The sequence below is a fragment of the Trachurus japonicus genome, chromosome 17, assembly GCF_045865225.1.
Source record: "Trachurus japonicus isolate A0001 chromosome 17, Traja_1.0".
NCBI lineage: Eukaryota > Metazoa > Chordata > Actinopteri > Carangiformes > Carangidae > Trachurus > Trachurus japonicus.
The window spans coordinates 12,671,820-12,693,793 of NC_140923.1; the positions used below are offsets into that span (position 1 = coordinate 12,671,820).

The 21,974-nt window shown below is 43.1% G+C and overlaps 1 protein-coding gene across 1 annotated transcript in view; it reads left to right on the forward strand.

The window, feature by feature from the left end:
- Positions 1-21,974, forward strand: part of st6galnac5a (ST6 (alpha-N-acetyl-neuraminyl-2,3-beta-galactosyl-1,3)-N-acetylgalactosaminide alpha-2,6-sialyltransferase 5a) — a 65,679-nt gene that overhangs the window by 30,211 nt on the left and 13,494 nt on the right. The window contains exon 3 of the mRNA XM_085804507.1: positions 9,832-10,244. Coding sequence (XP_085660633.1) covers positions 9,832-10,244 — 413 coding nt within the window. The remainder of the gene's footprint in view (positions 1-9,831; positions 10,245-21,974) is intronic.

Below are 21,974 nucleotides of genomic sequence, written 5' to 3' on the forward strand. Positions count from 1 at the left end.
TAGATAGATAGATAGATAGATAGATAGATAGATAGATAGATAGATAGATAGATAGATAGATAGATAGATAGATAGATAGATAGATAGATAGATAGATAGATAGATAGATAGATAGATAGATAGATAGATAGATAGATAGATAGATAGATAGATAGATAGTAAATTGTATGGACTACAGATGGAAATTAGCTGTTGACGCTAAATCTGGTACAACCATATTTCCATTGCTTTACAATTGATCAATGGTATTGTACACTGTCCTGTATTAAACTTAAACTAAGATAGATAGATAGATAGATAGATAGATAGATAGATAGATAGATAGATAGATAGATAGATAGATAGATAGATAGATAGATAGATAGATAGATAGATAGATAGATAGAGGCCTGTGATGAGTCAGTCACATACTGTCGTGTTGTCACCAGCTGCACCACTTTGTATAGCCTTGGTTTGCTGTCTCCGTCTGATGGCGCGCTAATATATTTCAACCTTGTCAAAAAGTGCAGAATCAAACTGGACAGCTGGTTAATAACAGGAATAATTAAAGGGAAAGAGAGTCGAGAGACAGATGGCGAATCGACGAGTGATCTCTCCTCCCGTCAGAACAAAGCAGCTTCCCCTGGTCTCAGTCCCGTCACTGTCATGTCTAACCCCAACCCACTGCTGTATAGAGGACACTTAATGATGATGCAATGATCTCTCCTCTAGCGCCATCATGAGGCCGACATTTATGTGTTTTGGGGGGTGAGATATGACAGCAGCTGTAGGATGGATGGATGGCCGTGACATTTCCTACACACTTTCATTGTTCCCCCTCAGGATCCAGGTTCTCTATCACAGTGAGTGAAGCAGCTCATAAACACACAGAGAAGTCTCACATACGACTAATGAGCCGCCAAACAGGACCTTTCTACCACCGCTATGCATCTGCATCACTATGTAACTTTAAAAAATGCAGACGCAGTCACCGCGGGGGATCAAAATTGAAACACACTACGCCTGGATCACAAACAATATGGCCGTCTGATGATGGCAACTTGCTTCTAGCGTTGACGACACGTTGTGCTGCTAGAGGCCGCGCTGCGTCTTTGGTGTTTTCTAATCAAAACCTGCTTTGTTTTTCAATGGGCCGTGGAGGATAAAAGCTGCATTGAGCAACAAATGAGCAGGGCGATATATCATTAAAGATACTCATCACACTTTCCCTTTGTTTTTGTTTTTTAAAGACCTTGCATGAGTATTTTATTTTCGAGCCGCTGTTAATTTGTGACCGTGGGCAGAAAGAAGTCTTGTCTCTGAGGAAGCTATAGAAAACAAAAGGCGTCTTTGACAGGCCTAAAGGTCAGCCTGGAGGAGGCTGCGAGCGCTGGGCTCTGTTGTGGTTATCTCCGGGTGATACGAGACAGCCAGACAGCGTCCTGCTGGGCTGGATGATTGCCGCCTCTCAACGCTCGCTCGCATTTACTGCCCATATCCTCCATTTCGCATCTTTTGAAGGCCCCGGCATCCTCACTAAGCCCTCGCTCGATCCCTCTTCCCACCGCATTCGCCCACACAAAATCAATAACAACACTCAAATGCTATTTCTCCGCTCCGAGAGGAGGAGGAGGGAGGGGGGGGGGGGGGGTATATGGCATACGTCAAGCGTAATGGTTCGCAGCGGTGTAAGTATGTCTTTCCTCGGGGGACCACGCCGGCTGGAGGAAGGGGTGGGGTCGGGGGGGGAGTCAGGTTAGAAACTAAAGGCAGATTTCACGACCCCCGTGAGATTTAACCACCAATTATTGCCTGGTGTTAACCAAGAGCTCTGAGCGCTGACCACGAAGCCAACCGGGCCGGCCGACCTGCCCCTTCTCTCCCTTTTACATTCACATCATAATAATAATAATAATCATAATCATAATAATGTGTGATTAAATGAGGCTTTTGATCCCACTCTTGTTTAATTACACACTCTTGTACACAGTGGGTAGCAGCAGCCCTTTTGACTCGCACGATCTGATCTCGATCGGTGACGCAACATCTCTGCTTCTTCGGTCGTCAAACATCAGCAGCTCCTCCCCAGGTGGTCCGAGCCCGAGCCCCAGCCCCCTTCTTCCCTTTCATCCCCCTTGATCCGCTGTATCTCAAGGTTAATCCCCGCTGCTCTGACAGCCGTGTGTATCCTCGGGTCAGGAAGTGAGGCGAGGGTGAGCGGTGAGAGCCTCGTACAGGCCGGTGGTGAAGGACAGCAGGCTGGATGGAAGCAGAGGAAGGTGCAGTCGGGTTCAAGATGCCGACAGAATGAGGAAACAGGAGGAGCCGGGGGTCGTGGCTCAGGCAGAGCAGAGCAGAGCAGAGATGTGAGAGGCTGTTGTCTGTCTGTCTCTGCGTTGGAGGGGTTTTTTTTTTTTTGTTACTAGGCCACTGTGGATGGATGGATGGGCTTAATGAAACCAGGACAGGCTCCTGGTGTGCCACAAGTGGGACAAGGTTACGCCTCATCCCGTTCAGACTGGAATCTCAGTGTGAAATGAGAAATGAATTTGTTCTGTGAGCTCATTTTAAATAGATGCACAGAGCAGCGAAGAAGTCACACTTTGCTGTGTTGCAGTTTTTTTTTGGTTATTGCGACAAAGTTCAGTTTTTTTTCTCCTCAACGAGTGATCGACCTCCTGGTGTTTCCTCGCTGTAAAAATGTCGATCTACAGCATCGTGTTGTTTCTCAGGTCAGGTTTTTTTGGGCTGATTTCCAGTGGAAAACGACCAAACTTCAGGTTCAGAGATGTGTTGATGTGTTGATGTGTTGATGTGTTGCTGCTGCTGCGGTCGTCACCATGGCGCCGTCTTCACGTGCCGACTCCCACTCAGCTCCTGCTTTTCTGAATCTTGTTACACCTTTTGAAGACGCTGCAGAGCTGCGCTGCACGCCTCGCAGATGCTGCGTTTGGAATCACGTCTTGGAAATACACCCTTGTTTCTCCATGAAAACCGGTCCGACAAAGATAAAGACAAATTATCCTCTCGTCCAACGTTTTGCTGCAACACTTAAAGGGATAGTATCATTTTTTTTAAAGTGGGGTTGTATGATCTCCAAACAGCCCCCTACTTTAATTGCAGTAGAAGACTCTCTGCACTCTTCCCGTTAGCAACGCCAGCCCATAGCCCTGCCCAGAGATTTACAGCATACAGTGTTGTGAATGGACCCAAAGAAACGGCCTATTTTCACGGCCAAAAAGAAGTTTTACCTGGAAAAAAAATACACAGTTCCATTGTTCGCTATAATATAATTTTTTCCAGCCCTTCAAAGTGCAGGAAAAACACAGTTTTTATTTGGAACTAACCAACTGCTGATCGACGGGCGCTAACCCTGGGCGGAGGGATACGCGAGTTGGTTAGGTCCAAATAAAAACTGTGTCTTACTGTGTTGTAAGATTATATTATAGCGAACAATGGAACTGTGTATTTTTTTTTCAGGTAAAACCTCTTTTTGGCCGTGAAAATAGGCCGTTTCTTTGGGTCTGTTTACAACACTGTATGTTGTAAATCTCTGGGCAGGTTATGGGCTGGCGTTGCCTGGGAGGAGTGCAGAGAGTCTTCTACTGCAATTAAAGTACTTTGGGGCTGTTTGGAGATCATACAACCCCAATTTTAAAAAATGATACTTTCCTTTAAGCCCTTTTTTTTCTCTGCTCTTGATCACCTCTGATGTTTCTCGGCCTCGGTTGCTGCTGACAAAAGCCACGAGGTGAAGGAACTACCTGCAGAGCTCGGAGACGTGGTTGTGTCGAGACACAGATCTGGGGAAGGCTTCAAAACATTTCTGCTGCCCAGTGGCCTTTATACAGTAATCCCTCAGTGAAAGACGTTCATATATAACAACCGGGACTCTTCCTAAAGAGCTGCTCAACAGGATGAACTGAGTCCGGCCCCGGTGGAGGACGGCCTCGGTGAGAGATGTGACCATGAACCTGACGGTGACTCCTGGTTGAGCTCCTGTGTGGAGATGGAAAAACCAATTCACGAGTGTCACATCTAGTTTCCTTCAGACATTATGTTTTGGAGTTGAGGGCGAACAGTTCAATCTTGGTTTCATCAGAGCAGAGAATATTTTTCTCCAGAGTCCTTGAGGTTGAAAATTTTCATTAAGGTGAAGCTATAAAGCTCGACGAAGCAGCGAGTCAACTGTTAAACAGCCACAGGCCAAGAACAACGTCTTTATGGTTAATATGAACAAGAATCTACAGGATGAGTGGATTCATTGATGGTTGATTGAAAATAATCTGCCTCCATTTTGATGATTGATTCTCAACTTTCCAAGTAAAAATTAGTTTCAGAGTTTCTTTGACTTTTTACCACAATTTCCAGATATTTTATTGTCCAATTCATTAATTGGAGGAGACAGTGTCATGATTAATGTCCGCTCTACGCTGCCCTACCTCGTTGTCTCACATGAGAAATACACAAATATAGATGCATGGTTGTACATGTATGTGAATTATGTGGCTGTGTATATGATTTCATGTGGGTATATTGTTAAAAAAAAGAAAAAGAAATAATAAAAACTTGATCACAAAAAAAAGAAATACACAAATATAAATGTCATAGTTTGCACATACAGACATAGTCATGCACCTGCATACATGAGCACTGAAATTTATAAAGTTCAAACTCTACTGTGCCTCTGATAGAGACTCAGGTGTTTCAGTCCAGTGTTTCCAAACCTGGGTGTGGGGCCAATTTGAAGGATAAAAGATAAACCTCACAGCTCATGAGATGAATAATGGAGAAGGAGAGAAGAACAAACAAAGTTCAGTTACATAAATTTGAATTCCTGTTTTTCGACTTTAATCCTGCAAAATATTGGTTCAAACCTGAAGTTTTTATTCAAATGAAACTAACAGAGAAGTTTGGAGGGGAAATCTCTCTTTGTTGAAACAGCCCTAACTCTGATCTCAACTCTAGTCATATTTCTTTATGTAAAATCTTGAACAAAGAGACACAAAAGTACCATATTAAGCCTTGATATGTACATACATGCTAATATTTCTATATAATATTTGGTATGGTTTCTTATTTAGAGCTGGCATGAACAGACAGTTAAGCAGCACAGAGTAAATAAAGTTATTTTTCACTCTCTAAAGAATCACAGATTGTTCTGTGTGTCTGTCTCCTGCTTCTAAATCCATCTCCAACCAGACACCACTCGACTGTGTACTTAACAACTGAGACATTTCCTGAAAACTGTAATTTTTCCTCTCTCTTGTCTATTTTTTCACCTCCAGTAAGACAAAAAAAAGCCAAACAGTTATCACAATACATAATTTAGTTTGAGAAATCACTGGGGTTGAATTACTCATCGCAGCTTTGATCAGGTGTTGTAACCAGACTCCACTGAAATACGCTTAAAATGAACGCACAGTTTAGACGTGGTGAATCTTTTAATTATGATCAAAGGTGTTTTTCTTGTTTTTCCAGTATGGAAGAACAAAGCCAGAAATTTAAGCTACGTAAATGATAGATGTGTCTCTTGAATTATGAACCATTTATTGCATGAATCATTGAGCGGAGCACGATCCTCCCCATGGTTTCCCACCACCGCCACCGCCGCTCTGTCTGGGATAAATTCTCAGTATTTATGGAGTTGGGAAACGGCCACTTTCTCAGGTGCACTACCAGTTTAGTTTACCTCGACTCCATCGCCTCAGCTCAAGCCACCATATTGGACGGGTCACGTAATTCCGGCTGAAATGGAGAGCCTTGTCCAGAAGCATGCAGCCTATTTCTCGGTAATAGCCTGACCGAGCTCCCTGAAGAGGCCAATTCTGGCCGAGCAAGCCCCACTTAAATTCTCCGTGAGACAGAGGAAGAGAGAATAGGGTCTGCGCAGCCACTTAAAAGCCCCTGGGTGAAAATGGGATTTCTGACCTGCTCCACTGGTGCCGTAGCTCTGTAGCCAGATTGGCTGTCAAGGCGCTGCCAGGTGGGAGAGGGAGGGAAGGGGAAGGGAAGGGGGGAGATAGGAGGAATGGATGGATGCTGCTGCTGCTGGTGATGCTGTAGACCGCCAGGACCTCATTAGCTCAACATTTCATCAAACACTTTGGCACCGGTGTGGCTCTCACTGCCTCCATATCTCTTTTACGCCATCTTTTTTCTTTCTTTTTTTTTAGTTTCCTTGTTCTTTTTAACACTTCTCACTCACTCACTCCTCTTTACCTCTCTCTCTCACTCTGTCTGTCTCCTTTTCTTCCCCACCTCTCTTTCATCTGTCTCCCTTTTCTTCCTGATCCTTGAAGTCTCGTTAACCAGATGAGCCTGTTCTGCTTGGTAATCTGCCACTAAGTCAAAGTCGGCAGATGAGTATGATAATGACACCCCCCCTCTCTTCCTTCCTCCTCCTCTCCTCTCCTCCTCCAACTCCCCCTCCCTCTCACACACCCAGCTATAATCATTTGTTCTTGTTAATGCCACAAAAATGTAAATTTGTTATGGCTGGAGGAATGTAAATAACCACCATATTTCTTCTTGGGGGTGAGATATTTCAGGGCACATTAGAAGCCTCTCCACTTCTCGTATGCATATCATTGATTTCGCAGTGCAGAAGAAAATCCCATGCAGGCACACACACACACACACACACACAAACACACACCCCACCCACATGCACACATACCAAGTACATATGCCGCTTGCAGCCTCACACACATCACAGCCAGTAAACATGCCGTGCATCTTAACCTACACAAATAGGTCTGTGTTAATGATTTATGTGCATGCACAGCCTCGAACCCAGCGCACTGTAAAGGAAAAAGAGGCCACACTCTTAACGAACCACAGCAGACATGTACAAATGTGACACCTTCAGTGTGGGGTCGAATCCTTAAGATCCACAAATATCTTTTAAAAATTAACGATGTAACATTAAAAAAAAAAACCCACAATGCATTTGGTGGAACATGAATAAGAAATGCGTGCACTGACATTCTTTATGTAACTACTGTATAGGCTCTGGGCTGAAACTGTGATTTTCCTCATTGATTATTAATCTCTTAGTTAATTTCTCATCTAATTGATTAGGTCGGTAGAGTCCAAATTGATATAGTGAAACAGTTTAACAGCATTAAAAAGTTTCCATTTTAAAGATTTTTTGGAATTTTTGCTTGAAAATTTAGGCTACATAGCCTAAACAATCAAATAATTATCAGAACTGCTTCAGATTTTTAAAGTTTTTTGGTCATTCATCTTCAGGGCTGTGTTTTTTGTTTTTTGTTTGTTTTAAATAGATATTTAACTTTATCAAAACTAAAACTAAATCACATTTTCTATTCATCTTATACTCTATATGTTGTATTGTAATCAGCAGTAGTATTATTCATGAATATCCCATATCAAACACACACAGGACACTTTAGTACACCTGCTTGTTTTTATGTCATTATCCAATCAGCCGTCGTCGTGGCGGCGGTGCAGCTCATGAAATCAGGTCAGGAGCTTCAGTTAACGTTCACATCAAACATCAGAACGAGGCAAACATGTGATTCTGTGACTTTGATCGTGGCATCGTGTTGGTGCCACTTTGAATGTTTTTTGAAATTGCTGCTCTCCCGAGGTTTTCACGCACAATCGTCTCCAGAGTTTTTGCTCACCGTGGTCAGAGACAGACAGACAGAAGTCGCTACAGTGACTCAGATGAGCACAAATTAGCCACATGTTAAGTCGTCAGATGAAAGCACGCGACCGTATAACTCTCTACGTCGCTCTGTGCCCCTTACTGCTGATAAATCACTCGGCCTGTTTTCATCACTTTATGGAGAGAGAGAGGGGCAGAATGAACGTGCAGCTGACAAATCTGCAGAGACGATGTGATGCAATCATGTCAACATGCAGCAGAATCTCAAAGGGAGGTTTCTAAAACCTAGAACCACCCAGTCTCAGGCCCAATTACATTTCTGCCTCTTCGGCCTCCACAATGCTCTCCTACATGAAGGAGTTAGGGCTAAGGGGGGAAGGAGGTTACATATTTCCCAGGACCACACACACTACAAATGACAAATTTCCCAGAACACACCAGATAGAGAAGCAAGAAAACTAAAACTAATTAATGGCACAATTTTCTGTAATTAATTCTGATTAATTTATCACTGAATTAATTGCATTTGTCCACTTAAGACTGAAGCTTATGACAAATATTTATTTATGTTAAATGAGACTGTACTGTATGGTTGAAGTGCACGTTGAATATCAAAACCATAAAGACCAATCCAGACCGCTTTGCGCATGCACCAACATATATTTTTAACTTTTTCTCTACCACGCTGGCATGAACAGAACACTTGCACATGCACGAAAAAACAAGCACATCGCACTGAATTTCCCTCTCTAAACTAAATCTAATGACCGATTAATGTTTCATTGTAAAACATTAATCTATTGATGTAAATGCAGTGATTTGTGTACATACAGAGCCCCGAGGCAGCGCTGCTCTTCTGTCCAGTTCACACATGAAGCTTCACTTTTCATTCAAACAAACTAATCAACAACTAAACAAACATTCAACAACTAATCAATTAGACCAACATTTATCTCCTAAAAAAAAATGAAACCAGCCAACGGTAAACCTCTAAAGACCAGCCGCCACTGGAAGTAAACAAAACAACGATAATTGCGTTAAAGCAGAAGTAAGCGATCTGGTCGTTTTGGCTAATGCTGCGTTCCAGGCAGGCTTTTGAAACCGTAAATTACAGCTTCAAGTCACAACTTACGACTTTGTAGCGTTCCAGGCAACCCACTCGTGTTTTTCCGACCTGTTTTACCTGTGAAAGTCACTATAACGGCCACTCGTAACTTCTGACCCGTGAACTCGTACAAGATCGAACTGGTACGACTTCACAGGTCGGAAAAACACGAGTTACGAGTTGAACGCACCATAACAGTCCTTGTCCCTACGTCACCACATTCAGGCGCATCCCTTGGCTGCACACACAGCCCTTCATGCCGTTCTCTCTCCTCATTGGATAAAACTTGTAGGATACGAGAAAAGTTTCCTCCTCGGCTCAGAGCAGAGCAGAGTGACTGAGAGACCCGTGTTTCGGTCCAAACACTCTATGTAAGTGATTGCTGTCGGAAGATAGAACTATTTAAGACTTATATTAACACAAAAATATCGCTTACTTCTGCTTTAATTTTCTTTAACACGTTAACTGAAACGTTTAAAATAAATCACCGAAATGAACACGTTAACTTTGACAGCACTACGAATAAGATTCGGCTCCCTATAAAGTGCTCACTATACTCTATGCCAAATCCTTTCATGGGTTTATGTCTAATAGGAGCTCCACATGACTTCTATGCATCGCTGTGCTTGTGTCGGAGGTGAGCACACACACATTCCTCTGTTGTGTGTGAGTGGGAGAAAGATTTAAGGTGAAGCCTTTGTAACACCCCGGGGTTTCTACCAATCGCAAAGCAATATGACAAGTCACACACACCCAGGCGGCTCTGTCGCTCCCTATTTGTCAACAAAGCATTTTCTGCCTCAAACACAGAGTGAAGCTTTTTACCAAAGTTCCCTTAGGTGAGCATTTCTGTCTGCTTTGCATATTCCCTATGAAGCAGGACTTTCACAGCGTTTTGACTTCTGACAAATAAAAAAAGAAAAAGTTTGTAGATTTTATTATAAATATGGTGCAAAACTAACACAAAAATTCTGCTGCCGGTGCCTCCACAGGGGAGGAGGAGGCCAGATATTTGGATGCACAGAAGATGTTTCTAGGAGAAAGAAGTACTTTTTTTTCTCCTCTGTTTACCTCTTCCCTGTTTTTTTCCTCTCCTGTCTCCATCAATCAGCCTCTGAGGATGCACTGCCACACCTGTGCCCTGGTGACCAGCTCGGGTCACCTCATCGGAGGCGGCCGCGGTGAAGAGATCGACCGGGCCGAGTGCGTCATCCGCATGAACGACGCACCGACCGCCAGGGGTTACGCCCGCGACGTGGGCCGCCGCACCTCCCTCCGCGTCATCGCTCACTCCAGCATGCAGAGGGTCCTGAGGAGCCGCCACGAGCTGCTCAACGCCAGCCAGGACGCCGTGTTCATCTTCTGGGGCCCGAGCAGCTACATGAGGCGCGACGGGAAGGGCCTGGTGTACAACAACCTGAGGCTGATGAACCAGGTGCTGCCCAAACTCAGAGTCTACATCATCTCCTGGCAAAAGATGCTGCAGTTCGACGAGCTCTTCAAGAAGGAGACCGGCAAGGACAGGTGAGGTGTTACCGTGGTAATAAGAAGTTATTCAGAGGTGCTGAAATAGTTATTCTAGGGAGGGTCACAGTAACACGATAATAACGCTTTATTACAAATAGACTCATCATTAACACATGTTCTGTGCTTCTGAGCTTTGACCTGATCCATAGTTTGAATCAGCTCACAGTCAAGAGCTAAACCGTCTCTGCTTACAGCTAGCACTCATATGGCATCGTCAAGTCAAAATCCCCCTAAAGAGGCATTTTAAAATTTGTTAAAGAAGTAAGGGATCCGGTCGTTTTGGCTAATGCTGCGTTCCAGGCAGGCTTTTGAAACCGTAACTTACGGCTTCAAGTCACGACTTACGACTTTGTAGCGTTCCAGGCAACCCACTCGTGTTTTTCCGACCTGTTTTACCTGTGAAAGTCACTATAACGGCCACTTGTAACTTCTGACCCGTGAACTCGTACCAGATCGAACTGGTACGACTTCACAGGTCGGAAAAACACGAGTTACGGGTTGCCTTGAACGCACCATAACGTCTTGTCAGCCGACGGAGTTAGCAGCCCCCGCCCTCGTCATGGATCTATTGGTCCTCGTCCCTACGTCACCACATTCAGGCGCATCCCTTGGCTGCACACACAGAGAGGACCGCCCCTTCATGCCGTTCTCTCTCCTCATTGGATAAAGGTTGTAGGATACGAGAAAAGTTTTCTCCTCGGCTCAGAGCAGAGCAGAGTGACTGACAGACCCGTGTTTCGGTCCAAACACTCTATGTAAGTGATTGCTGTCGGAAGATATAACTATTTAAGACAATAGTTTTTTTTAACAAAAATATCGCTTACTTCTGCTTTAAACGACTATTTTTTGACTAGAATTGCTTTCCCACAAAAAAGTTGTTTAAAAAAAACTCTCAAAGAGGCTAAAAACACGTCTACTATTTCTCCCTCATTGAAAAATCCAGGTTCTATGAATATTCATGAGTATGCAAATGCATCACGACTTGCACCCGCCCACCGCCACTGGGTTGCTCAGTAACGGCGGTGCGCGTCAGAGGGAGACAGAGGGGCGATGTCACAGTGAACAACAAATAAATCAACAGGATTGGTTGCTAGGTATTCTGACGTATTAAACCTGACTGTTTGCTGAAAAACTGAATCCAACTTTTTCAGACTCTGGTTTTGAAACTGCATTTTCAAATCTAAAATGCTCCGTTGTGGCGTGCATTAGCAACTTCGCTGCTGAAATGTCTTGCAGCAGAACCCAAACACTACACTGACATGTTAATGATTTCAAAAAGTCAATTTTTGGTTTGGGGGGTCTTTAATATTTGAGCAGACTTTTTACACCAAATGCAATGAGAACAAGTTCCCAGACAATATTTATCGTATAATTAAGTTACATTTGCATAGAGGACTTGAAAAATATCCCATTAAAGTACATTCTGACTAAATAAAAAATGTGCAATTCATTTGCAAGTAATCACAATTAACTATGGACACACATGCAATTTATCATGATTAAATATTTTAATCAATTTATAACCCTAATTTGTTTCAGTCACTAACATGCTGGTCAAAACAAAATATGAAATTTAGTTCATTTCACCTCAGGCTCTGGGTAAATGTGATTTGGTGTTTTCACTATTTCCATATTATGGTGCTAACTGCATGAGTAATGCAGTAATAGAAAAAACAGAAAGACAGAAATCTCCCAGACCATGTTTGTGCCACATGTCTGTTTTCTTCTCACGTATACGCACCGTTCCTCTGAAGGGGCTAGTCCCACATCTGGACCAGTTCTGGCACACAGAGCATCTTCCAGCTGTCGTTCAATATCAGAGGCAAACAGCTGGATATACAACATATGTTCTACGTATCTAAGATATAGTTACATTTATGAATGACAGTGACATTAATCCATTGTGGCCTATGATGGAGTCTGGAGTCAGGGTCAGCGCTTGTGGTTATTTGGATCTTTATATACAGTACTGCATATTATTATTCATTTATAAACACTTGTGGTGTTATTTCTTCCTTACACTGTGTCTGTATCTACAAATACATGCATGTCTTTCTGTCCTGTGCACATGAGGTGTCACTTCAGTTTTTCATTTTTGAAAAGAGCCAGAATTAAAGACACGGGTTGCTGGCTGTCGAAAATTCACGCCTTTGCACCCACTCTCTGTGTAGTTGTCGATTCAGCAGGTAAACCGGGCATGTTGTGAAAACGAGTGTGATGGGAATTTAGTTTGTTTTTTGCACGAAGACAGCTCTCAAGGTTAATGTTCAAGTTCAACATGAAATAGTAATGTAACAGGAAAAAAAAAAAAAAGGACAGAGTCTCCTCCGCCTGCCTGTGTGAAGTGCAGATGGCTCAGTAAACACTGTGTGTGTGTGTGTGTGTGTGCAACACCTTCTCTCACTCTGAGCTCTGGTAAAGGACCTAAATTGAATGAGTCCTAGCTGAGTTCTCAGTCCTGTGGCTATTAATGCTTAATGAAAACTCCACCATACACACACACACACACACAGTTTTGTCTCTCCCTCTCTTTGTCTGAGCCTTTGTATGGGCTGTCAGTGGAGATTGAATCTGACTGCAGCTTAAGATAGATGTCAGGGGGGAAATTGCAGAGTAGAGGATTTGGTGAATAGCTCAGACATTCATCCGTCAGAATCGGTGCCTACAGTCATGGTAAATGTTTACAGTGAGCAAGCAGCTTCTGTCACTGCTCTTATTGGCTGTTTCTCTTCCTTTGTAGCATCAGGCATTAACATCTGTGAGGCTTATTTTAGGTCATTTCTGCCGTGGGGAGCGTGGGTGGAGAAAAAGGAATGTATTCCTTCCTTTAAACGCATTAGTTCTGTATCTTGTCTAATGTTTGAGAAAGTTTAAAGGAGGCTATCATCACGCCGACTGCGCTGTACTTTTTTATGGAATAACAATGTTTTACTTAATTTATAAAATTGTATTATCCTATTGTCAGTGAGGGTTTGGCTCCTGCTGGGGGGGGGGGGCAGCAGTAATAGCAGTAGAGTTTCTGGGTAATCAACTGTGCGATCTGCAACCCTGCAAGCCTGTAATTGTAATTATGGGTTATGGCATTTCAGTAAAGGTAATTAAGATGGTGTGGGATGATGCCACATCCACCCATTTTAATCACACCGGCAGAGGAGCCGTGAAAAAACGGCCTCCCCCCTCTCTCTGTATCCTCGGTGTTAAATTGCAAAGCTGGAATGAGCATCAACCGGTGATTAAAGGGAAATTAGCCTTAGGAGCAACTTTTTTTATATATATATTCAGTGCTTTATATCCCTGTAATGCTTTATAATCACTGCTAACAGCTCCTCTGTGGTGCACGGTTGTGGTATAGTTTGCTGGAATAAAAATGTGTGGGTTGCAGCAGGCCAGGTGGTTTAGACGTCTTTCACTTCTCAGAAGATTATAAGAAGTGCTGATCGCTCTGACAGCAAATCTACCTGCAGTGGGAAAAAAGAAATGCAAGTTCAAGCCTTGGAAAGAAAAAAAAAGTTCTGCAATGTGAAAAAGGTCAAAACTGAGAGAGGAGAAACCTCAGAAACTGTGCAACAGCTGCAGCAGAAAAAAAAAACAGGAGGCTGAAGTGAAATGGATCATGAAGGAGTGAACAGAACCAGATCTCCTCTTATAGACTTGGAACCACTGGAGCCAGAACCTGAGCCTGCATTAATCACAGCTCCCATAATTATGCTCAGAAGGAACATAAGAGTCAATTTAGTATAGGAAAAGAAAGTGGGTTTGCTTTTCATTTTAAGTGTAAGAGTGGCTTTTAAGAGGCCATGCACACCCACGCACACGTTCTCAGTTAGTGATGAAGCTTCTGCTCGGGGTGAAGGTGGGCGAACCACCGCAGGTAAACACAAGAGGTGACCAGATTTTAAAAACTAATAAAGATTGTCCCATTCTGTCTAAATGTGAAGGCTGTTACTCTCTGTGAGATTAAAAAGAAAGAGAAAAAATAAATAAAAATGTCACCAAAAAAAAAACCTTTTCACTCTTGGTAGAGATGGAAAATTTTCTGTTGAAAATGGCGGATTAAAAAAGTTACTAAACTACTTCTCCACGTTTTATTTCCTTTAAAAAAAATCAAGTTTTTTAGTGTTGAAATTTAAAAGCGAGGACCCATATACTTTCATTACTCAAGCTGACATAATAAATCCTCAGTATCTGCACTGGAGATTAATGAAATGAAAGGCACAAGTAGCCGACAAGCAGAAAGTGAAAGATGGAGGGAAATGTAGGAAAATTAGACGAGCTATAGAAACAAAATGAAAACCAAACTTCGCTGCGGGTGGAGAGGAAACATCAGAGACGACATATAATAACTTTAGTAGGGGGGGATATGCATGAAAGGAGATTGCAAACAAGGGGTAAAGGCAGTTTTTTATTCCTGCCATTTTCACCCCTGAGGAACGCATCAAGAAAAAATAGACTGATGCAACAGAAACAGGAACTGTGATCAGACTGAGCAGATACACACATCCTTGAAAATAAAAATTGAATTTCTTGAATTAGAAATCAACAAAAATACACACTTAACAAGTTTTATTTCGCCTTGAACACGTCTGCACGCTGCGTCTACCTGCAGGTGTTTCCAGTCAAACAACAACAAGAAGAAAACCACCATCTCCACTAATCTGCATCATCACCACCTCCTGAGAAGACGATGCTGATGATGATGATGTCCAACAGCTGCTTCAGCTTTTACTAATTACAACTCATCACATCTTCATGTGACCTTTATTTCTCAGCAGTTACATAACCGCCATTACAATACGCTCACTGACAACACACCTGCTCTTTACAAATGGCAACAATGCAACAGCAGCACAGTCCTCTTCTCCCTCTGTCTCCCTAATTAAAACTATATGTTTTTATTATAACAACACGCCCCTGTGTCTCTACCTGAAGGAGGATGTTTAGCTTCAAGTGCCATTATTGTGAAAGCAGTCGACTTCCTATATTAAATACAAGCACTGCGACAATGATCTCACTTTTCTTAGTGGAAATCCGACTTTTAAGTCTCAAAGATCAACACACGATTAAACCGTTCATTAAATGGGTGATGTTGATTTAAAGAACCAAACTGTGCGAAACATGAGAAAACAGCACCGTTCCTCTTCACGGGGATAAATCTGTCTTCCTACTCACAGCTTCCCTTCAGTCCTTTTAAAAAGACAGCCATTGAAGCTGAGAGCTTGACATTTCACACCACATTATTCATCAGCATGTTCATAAACAAGGAAATGAGGAAGACTTCTTAAGTGAGATTAGCTGCATGCATCCTGACTAAGACCTCCACGCATCCACCGCCGAGCGCTTGATGACAAAATGTTGTGCTTTGAACTTTGAAAGTTTTCTAATTTGCAGGAGGTGTGTGTGTGTGTGTGTGTGTGAGTCATGGCTGGGCTGTTGTCATATTGAAGCCCAGTGGCTGTGTTTGCATATCACAACAAATCAACATGTTCCAGACAACCTGGCTCCTGTCTTAAAAGAAAATGAGAAATCTGTGCTTCAGCTGCGATAACATCGCTTTTGACACTGTTGTTTGTTGCGTGAACAGACTCTAATAAAGGTTTAAAAAACACACAAAAGTGCATTGTCACTATTCATCTGGCCGTCACTCAGCCGGCGTGTGCAGAGCGATGGATGCCGGAGGTTCGGGAAACAGAGAAACAGCAGGAAGTGACCGTTTACTGCAACAAACACAATGTTGGGTCAGATTGTTTAGGGATAAAAGACAAAGTCCATTTCTATCTCCCTCTTTGATATCTAATATAAACAGTACAGTATGTTTCTTCTCCAAATTTAAGCATGATATTTATGTTATTTATAACTGTGCGTTCACACCAAAAGCTTCCAAAGCGTCAAAACGCCGGAAGTCAATTCATTTTCAATGAGAGCCTGCATGGCAACACTGAGCGACCAAAGCATCAACTGGCGTCACCGCGCGTCCAAAGCATCACCAGACGAGAAGTTGAGCCTTGGTTAACTTTAGGGTAATTAGCTATGACGCGGTTCGGTGGCAACCAGTCAGAATAGAGATGTCCTTCGGCTCCCTTTTCCTTCTTTTTTTTGTCCTTCGGCTCCCCAATGACCAGTGCGATCGAACTTTGACGTCAGTCATGTGACGAGCGACCAAAGCGGTTGAAAATGTTTGCCGCTTTGGAAGCTGTCTTGTCTGAAGCCCATCCTCAGGGGTTTTTGACGCGTTGGAAGCTTTTGGTGTGAACGCACAGTAGGCTCTTCAAATATTTCTCCCCGAATGATGCCACATTTTTGCATATTACCTACAGATGTAAAAGTTACAACTATAAAGAATGATGCTAATTGACAATGAGTCAAGTGTTTGAAATATTATTTTACTAAATTACATCATATGTATGAATGTCAACTGTCCACCACAGTAGCTACATGAGGTGAAGGGAAGAAGTAAACAGGTTATTATGTTAGCAGCCTCACCGTGCTGATGCTAGCTTACAGGAGTCGTGTTAGCGACTTGTACTTAGAGACATTTTTTGCACTGAACATTAATAAAACAGGAAATTCTTATTTATTTTTTTGGCCTTTTCACCTTGTGTTCAGTTTGTCTGCCTCCTGCTGACATGTTGAATGTTTTATTCACTGTTTTCTGTGTAAATCACTGACATTTTATGCTCCCATTCCTGTCAACATGTTAGCTAAAACTAATTCATGCACATTGGATTTGACTGGATTTCACAAATTTGCATGTAGAATAACCAGATTTAGTGATTTTTTTTTTCATCAGTGAGGATATTGCAGCGTATTTCATGACAACATCCTGATAATATCTCCCTTTGGATCAAAGGAGTAAGAGAAACATGGCACCACAGCACTAGCATGACTAAAAATACACCGAGGTGTGGACACAAAGCCCGGCACAGCGGAGTGTGTTTTAATTACACTCAGGGGTCTTGTCTATAACGCTCCTCTGATCTCCTTTCAACAAACTGGTAACGTTTCCTCGCCTCCCTACAGCTTTCCAGGAAGATGCGTCTCTTTTTCCGCCGTCCCCCCCAAACAGGGGAAACGTTCAAAATACAAATGCTAAACAGGCTTTTTATTTCAGGGTTTTTCTTTTTCTTTTTCTTTTTTTTTGCCTAATGTGTATCCTCCTGCACTGTTCACCTCTCTGTGAGAGAATAAAAGAGAGAAATCTGAACCCCTTTTCAAACGAGCAGGTAAACCCTCCACTCCAAATGTGTCACCCTCATCAGCCGGAGCCGAGCGGGGTGTCGAGGCGCCTGCCGGGTTGTTCTTGTCGAGACTTTCCTTATCAGGCCCCGGCTTTGTTTCTCTAACTGGCAGAGTTAAAACCTCAGTCACTATGGATGTTGGTGTGTGTGTGTGTGTGTGTGTGTGTCTGTGTGTGTGAGAGAGAGATACGACAACAAGCAGTAACAAGCTTCCCTGAAAACAGCGGTGTGAGTAAAAATAAGTTGACATGACCTGAAAAAAAAAAGAAAACTCCCCCAAAAAGTTATGATTATTAAGTAAATTAACAACTTAACTGCATAAAAAGTTGTTTTATCTAAAGTATGTAAGGTTATAAATAATAATATCATAATTAATTGGTCATACCAGCAGCTGCTTTTATCTAGACTCAAGTATCTCATCAACTCTTGACTTGAAATTCGAGTCGAGTCTCCAGTCAACAGCTTATATTTAACAAAATAAAATTAAAAGAAACAGAATTAGTCACTTGGTATTTTCCTGATAAAATCTCAATGTGTTTTTTATTTTATTTTCTAACCTCTAACTAAAAATACATCTCCTTTCCCTCTGCACTCAAATCATTTTCTCTTCCCATCAGCCTTCATCTCTTCTGCCGTCTCACAAACTAAAGCCGCCTGACAGTCGGAGAGTTTTGTTCTTTTTTGTGCTCCAGACCATTTGCTTCAAAAAAAAAGAAAAAAAGATTCAACAGCGCTTCTCACAATAAAATGAAATATGTAGGTCAAACTTTAAAAACTGATAACACACAAAACGTTCCTATTGTTCGTATCCTGACTTCAAACGTTATTAAAACTATATACACTTCTCACAAAAAGTTATGGATATCCAGCTGCACCTAAAATGCACTACAACCTTTACAGATGAACTTGATTTGACCTTCTCTAAACTCGTGAATGCACATGTCAATACATTGTTTAAGATGGAGAAATTACCATTCCGCACTTCTACTTAAATGCCCTACTTCCTTGATATAATATCACTGTAGCATGAACTTCTTTACATTTTCCATAAATTTCACCCAAAAGTCAAATATCCCCAACTTTTTGTGAGCACTGTGAATTGAAAATGTATTCACAGTGCTGGCTGGGAAAAGTGTGTGAAGCTCTCGGCTAATGACACGAACAGAAACGAACCGTAGTCAGGAGTTTTCAAACATGCCCAGTCCAGTCAATGAGGCACAGTTTGACTTTGAGCTGCTTTGACTTCAAGACATTTTGAGTCTGCTGTTCACACCGAGCGTCTGCTGATCTGAAAGAGAGATCTCAGTGGACTTAGGATCAAGAATCGTTGATTAGCATAAAGATGAAAGTGCTACAGAGAGTTTATAGATATTCACCAGGACACAGTCGGGCAAAATGGAGACGATTTAGCTCTGTGGCTCTGCTCCCCTGGAGGTGGACGTCCTGCTAAGACGACTTAAAAGGCACAAGGTAGATCCATAAGTGAGGTAAAATAACAAGAAGAAGCAGCTCAGAGCAACAGAAAAAGGTTTTAAGGAGTCACTGGAGCTGGTTAATGTCTCTATTAATGGGTCTAGGTGCATGGTTTCTATTAGAGGAAGCTGCTCCAAGCACCAACACCTCGACACCCCACACCACTGCAGGGAAAAAATGTCTACAGACTGATGAAGCAAGTTTGAAGCCGTGGGTCTCAGCTGGAAAATGGTTGACTGCTGCCTCAGGGTTGGAGGCGAGTTCCCACCCAAAGTAAAGACTTTCAAGTGTCTCACGGTCTTATTCAGGAGTGAGGGAAGCAAGAGAAGCTGGACCTTTAGCTATGGTGGAGAGGGAGTTGAGCTGGAGGGTGAAGCTCTCGATTTACCAGTTGATCTTCGTTCCAACTCTCACCTGTGGTCATGAGCTTCGGGTAGTGACGGAAAGAGTGAGATCATGGATGGAAGCAGCTGAAATGAGCTTCCTCCACAGGATGGCCGGCTGGGTTCAGCTTTAGACCATAGACTGTATAAAGAATGGACGTAGCACCCGTGACGTCACCCATTGGTTTGGGGGAGTCTGTTTTGTGCCGCTAGTACGGGGGTTTGAACTGCACCATGTTGGATTCTACTTGCCATATTTGGAGAGGTGCGGTGGTTAGCCGGCCGAGAGCCCGCCCACTGGCCTCGTAGCAGCGGTCTCCAGACCTGTCACTCAACATTTCCGCGCCCTAATTGGCCAGAATTTTAAACCTAATAACAGTAAAACGGTAGAGTTTTTAAAAAAAATTCACCCCCCTCCCCTCCTTCACCCCCCAGAGTGTGTGCGGGGGTAGAAACGGTTGAGACCAAAAAACGTAATGGTACCAGGCTTTGATCATGTTTATTGAGGATGTAAAGTCGGCTATTTTAACATGGGGGTCTATGGAGAATGCTGCTTTCTGACACCAGCCCCCAGAGGAAGCCGGGGGGATTGCAGTTTTTTGAACGCAGAAATGAGCTTCACTTCTCAGACCGACAACTGCCCCCTTGGTCTCAGCTGGAAAATGGTTGGCTGCTGCCTCAGGGTTGGAGACGAGTTCCCACCCAAAGTGAAGACGTTCAACTGTCCCAGGGTCTTATTTGGAAGTGAGGGGATGAAGCAAGAGATCAACAGACAGATCGGTGATGCAGACAGACGTCATGCTGGACCTTTATGGTGGAGAGGGAGTTGAGCTGGAGGGTGAAGCTCTCGATTTACCAGTTGATCTTCGTCCCAACTCTCACCTGTGGTCATGAGCTTCGGGTAGTGACGGAAAGAGTGAGATCATGGATGTAAGCAGCTGAAATGAGCTTCCTCCACAGGATGGCCGGCTGGGTTCAGCTTTAGACACGTAAGTCGCGTTTCCACTGCGGGAGTTCCTGGTGAATGGAGGCGGGTAGGAACTTTACAGGAACCGTCCTCCCATTCGGTCCTCTCGGCCGCCGTGTCTCCACTGCAGACCAGGACCAGCAGTTTGATCATTGCGCAATCGTTGTGCAGCAGTTTTTTTTTTACTGCTGTTGCTGTTGCTGTTTTTCTGTCGGATAGACGCTTTGTAATAATGCTGGGTTTTAAAAATGGTTTTTCGATCGTCGTATAATCTGTCTAAATAAATAAAAAGTCTGTCCACTTATCATACATCTTATACTACTACTACCAAACATCTTTTACAGACTTATACTCTTTTTTCCGGTTGTGTAGACGCTATTTTAACAATGCTGGGCTATAAAAACGCATTATTTTGGGGCTTTCTCTTGGCGTCACATCCTGCTTTGAGTATGACCAATCAGCACGGGAGTTTTTCAGGGCCACTCTAAGTTCCTACCCAGAGGTATAGGGACTCATTTAGTCCTTGTAAAAGTTCCAGGAGGTGATCCTTCGGGGTTCCTGCAGTGGAAACGTCCCTATAGGGGGATAGAGCCGATGTTCCTTCATAACAAAAGGTGACGTGGTTTGGGCATAAGGCCTCCTGGATGCCTCCCTCTGTCGAATTATGAAGACACCTGGGAACAGTTTGGGATCTCCAAGGATGAGCTGGAAAGTGTTTCATGGAAAGGGAGTGTCTGGAGCCCTCTGCTTAACCTGCTGCTGCTGCAACTCGACTCTGGATAAGTGGAAGAAAATGGATGGACTGATGGATCTAAGGTTGAATTGTTGGAGAAGAACATCTATATGGTACGAAATAGGCCTCTGAGCCTGGACAGCTCCACACCCTCAGGGGGAGAATGAATTCCCAAGTTTATCAAGTTAAGGGATAACGTCAGGGTGGCTGAGGCCCAGCAGATGCCGGATGGATGATGCAGCAGCTGGACAACGACCCTAAAGACTGAATTAAATCTACGAGACAATGACTTCAAAGAAAATCCATCTTTTTGGAGTCGGTGCTGAGACTGAGACTGAACGCAGCAGAAAGGCTGTGAAATGAGCTCAGAAAGCTGCACATGCACCGCAGTGGTACTAAGAATACGTCTGAGCTGAGGGACTTTTGCAGGAAGAATGGCACAACATTATAAACTGTTTGTGCGTTATCAGCTCGAGCACATTGTGTTTGTCTACACTTGTCAGTTTGTAGACGATCAAATCACATTTTATGTCCAATTAATGCAGAAAAACCAGGTCGTTTCGAAGGGTTCATGCACTTTCTTCTTGCCACTGTAAATTAATGTGGCAGCAATTTACTGGTGTCACAGCACCGCCAGTGGCACTAGTACATCTTTAATTATTGAATAAGGGAGTTAATGTGATGTAATTGCTGTGCATTAAGGAGAATTGATTTTTATTTTCCTCCTTTGCTGGATTTTTCTTTCTTTCTTTCTTTCTTTTTTTGGGGCCAATTACAACATAACAACTTATTTAGAAAATGACCCTGTTTGAGCGAGCGGTGATAATAATAGAGCTTGCGGGGGTATGACTTCACCATCCTGTTTAATATTTACAAAGGCGCCATCTCGACAACGCACCTGATGACTGATGCATGATCTGCAGGTCAGCAGCTCCA